General features: G+C 45.8%; 1 protein-coding gene across 1 annotated transcript in view; it reads right to left on the minus strand.

Annotated features, from left to right (window-relative positions):
• The window catches only part of SAP30BP (SAP30 binding protein), a 30,022-nt gene that overhangs the window by 25,206 nt on the left and 1,113 nt on the right, over positions 1–3,703 (minus strand). The window contains exons 2-3 of the mRNA XM_014308456.1: positions 3,479–3,588; positions 518–565 (exon numbers count right to left, since the gene is read on the minus strand). Of these exons, the coding sequence (XP_014163931.1) occupies positions 518–565; positions 3,479–3,588 (158 nt within the window). The remainder of the gene's footprint in view (positions 1–517; positions 566–3,478; positions 3,589–3,703) is intronic.

The following is a 3,703-nucleotide window of genomic DNA, read 5'->3' on the forward strand; positions in this document are numbered from 1 at the left end:
TAAAGATGATTTCAACTATTTATGATAATACCTATTATCTGGGGATCTTATTTCACTTTTTAAATTTATCTATGACCTTTATAAAACTGCTCCATTTGGAAGGACAGAGCTGGAGAGAACTGAATTGATTTTGACACCTTCCATGGCCTGTAAGAGCACAGGATAATTCATTCATTAAGCTCTAAATGAAGAAATTATTCCAACTAACACTGGTCAACACAGAATTCTATACTGGATGCTGCAACTCCCACATCACTGCAAAACAGGTGAGATACTGTCAGCAACCTTCAAATCTAATGCACAACATGACCAAATTCATGAAGGCCAAACTTCACTGTGACTCAGCCTGTGCTATCTGCCTTTGGCAGAAGCCAGGACTAAAGTCAGAAACACAGGTTAAAGCTACAAAAGGCGTGGAACTAACTACAGACCACAAATGAACACCAAGCCATGCTGTTAAAACTTACTCCTCTTGTACTGAGCTTCCCCACCACCACCAGACCACACTTTCAAATACCTTTAGGTCACCAGCCTCAGGTTTTTCAGTCTCTGAATCGTCATCTTCCTACAAGACAAGAATTTACAGGATTAAGCTTAAAGAGCAGGCCTGGCAAGTAACTGAACTTACAGCAAAGGGCATTCAGCAGCCCAGCAGCAGTCCAAGACCCTTTCCATGGAGGGTAGATTTGCCCCACCCACTCATAACCAGAACACAAGTCCTACAGTCAGGGGAAGAAGTGTCTGTTTGGTTTTTGGGGGTTTTTGTAGGCAAAAGCATCACTCAGCAGCAGTTGTCCCTACAAAAATCATGCAGCTCTGGAATGCTCAGAATTAGACAACAAGAAGCAGCAGAACTGGGGAAGAAAAGCATTTGTCCTTTGATTATTCTATCCCCTCCAGTTGGCAGGTGGTGACTGATGAGCCTCTGTTCAGCAGTACCCACAGAAAAAGCAGCATTTGCAAGACCTGTGATAGTCCCAAGCATCAGCAACACACACAGGACACACAGCTGGCCTGCCACCAAACCAAACATGCAGGCTTGGAGAGGGTCTGGCCTAGCAGCAAGTTCCAGGGATCCAGCAGACACAACTTCCTTGCTGGTGCAGAGCTCTCGTGCCTTGCTTGCAGATGCTGTGAACCTCCACACAAGGGAACACTGACAAGTTTCAGGTGAAGTCTCCATTTTTAAACATTTATTTTATGAACCAGAAATAAACCAAAGAACTGGGGGAACTTCTGCCCTGTGAGAGCTTAAAATACTGAGCACAGCACTGTGTGAAAATCCACACCAGGTGAGCAGGAAGCTCCAGGCTGGTCCCCACTGGGACCTGGACACAGTAAACCTGCTGTCCCCTCACTGGGCATCCTCCCAGCACCCCTGTTTCTAGACATAAACACATATTCTGGGTTCAAAACAAGTCTGAGGAGCAGAAAGTGTTTTTCATGCTCACATCACTCAGCAAAATGGTTTTTCTTCCAAACTTTCCCACAAATTTCAATGTTGGCCCCAAGACAAGAACTTGGTGTTTCAGCCTCAAAAAGGGCAACAAAAGAAAAAGTGAAATGAGAGGAGTAACTGAAAGGAAGAGTTTACAAGGAACTGCCCACCTCAAAGTATTGGCACATGAGCCAGTTCTGACAAGGCAAGCTGGAGGCTGACCACACAATAATGGCAGGAAGTTTTAATTGACTGAGTTAAGATGCCTTTCTTACAGATTTGAGACACAAACTCCTTCACTCCACCTTCCCTTTCTGCAAGATGCACCCATGACAATGATTCAGTCCAGACTGTCAAAGGTTAGTTACAGTGAGTTTAGGTTAGTCACTGTCAAAGGTTAGTTACAGTAACTAGCAAAGAACCAACTAACTTGGTGTTTACACAAATGAGATTGCTCTCCCTTCTACAGTCTCTGTTATACAGATAAAAGTGATTTTCATCAAAGCAATAATGGGTTGAATTATCCATGTTGCAGACAGTAACTGAAACAGCTCAAAAACCTCTGACCTAGCAGGGAGTCAGAACATTAACAAACAAAGCAGCATTACTGAGAGCTGGCTTTGGATAAAAACAGAGGCTTTTCAGTCACTGTTAAAGTAGTTAAAAGACCCACTGAGCTGTACAGAGCAAAGCACAGGACAGCCTGAGTGCACCTCATCCTGCTGTCTAAAAACAACTCATAACCCCCATGAGCTACCAGCACAAGCAATGCCAAGGAAGTTTTCAAGTCTGCTCAGAGAATATTTAATGGGAAAAAAAAGGGAAGTAACTTGTGCAACCTGCACTGTAACCACAAACCTAAGCAAGATCCACTGGCTGACAGTGGACAGTGATTGACTGATTGTCCTTTCCTGAACAGCAGCTGATGATGGAGAGCTGCAACCTGCACCAAAAGCTGTGCATGCCATAAAACCACTCCATCTACATGCTAAGTAAACACAGCTGACCCTGGCAAGCACCTGGATCACACTCAGGGCTTCCTTTGGACTACCCAGACCTCACTGAAGCAGAGTCTAAAAGTGCTGGATAGAAAGAGAAGAATCACTGAAGCTGTAAAAAGGTTCACTGCTTTGCCTAGGGAGACACCAGGGGCAACAGAACAGAACTTAAAATGGGAACAAGAGACTGAGGAATTCCTTGGCTGCTCTTGGGCAGACAAATGGCAGAAAAAAGTGTCTCCTAAGAGACTGATTCAACATACAGAGAGCAGATTTCAGCGAGTTACAGGAGTAGCCCTGGGTTTTTGCCTATGTGGTAAAAGAAAGAACTGGAACAGGGAGAAGACAAGAAAAAAGGTGACAAGAAGACAATAAAGAAAGGAGATGAGAGCTTTCCCTTTTCCCCTCCAAACTTATTGTTTCACTCCCCCAGACCCAGGGCAGAACTACACATCCTTCTGTGTGATGCAGCTGCACTCACAGACTGTGAACTCCGTGCCCTGTCCCCCACACTGGTGTTATCTCAGAATCCAGGTGATATCAGACACGTGCCATGCACCTGTGACAGACAAAAGCCACCCACATGTAGACAGGACACTGTTACATCAAGGTGCCTTGATGCAGGGAGTGCATTGAGCTACACACAAAAGAATAATTTAACACAGCACAGAAGTTTATTCTTTTTAATTCACCAGCTGACAGTGTGCTCCTCTTACAAGGTTCTTATAAGATAACTATGTTTAAAGAACAGCTTTTATTTGGAGTGGCTGTAACAGCCTCTTTCCCATAAAAGAGTCCAAGGACACCAACACAGTAACGAGCAACACGAGCTGTGCCAAGCTGCTGATGGGTTTCAGGGCAAATGCTTTCTACTTGAAAACAAAGTGGAAAGGAGGAGGTGGAAAGTGCTGAAACCCACACCAGGACTCAGATATTCCAGGTTCCATCACGGGTTCGGATTTGGGGTTTTTATTTGAAAGAGAGAAGCCTCTACAGCCTGTGTAAGGGGTCAAGACAAGCTCCGGAGCAGGGAGGTACTTACTGACTGCCTGCTGTTCTCATCGTCCTCCTCTTCGTACCCTTCCTCGTCCCCCTCCAGCCGGGTAAAGTCATCTTCTCCGTACCCAACTGACACCAGGCCTCCTTTCTCTCCTAAGGAGGAGGACAAAAGGAAAACAGTGAGGAAAAGGGAGGGGGCAGCGTGCGGGGCCTTCCCTTCCCACCGGGGAAAGCGCCAGGCCGCGGCGGGCCGCGCGGGGAAACCCCG

Source organism: Geospiza fortis, unplaced genomic scaffold (assembly GCF_000277835.1).
Source record: "Geospiza fortis unplaced genomic scaffold, GeoFor_1.0 scaffold244, whole genome shotgun sequence".
Taxonomy (NCBI): domain Eukaryota; kingdom Metazoa; phylum Chordata; class Aves; order Passeriformes; family Thraupidae; genus Geospiza; species Geospiza fortis.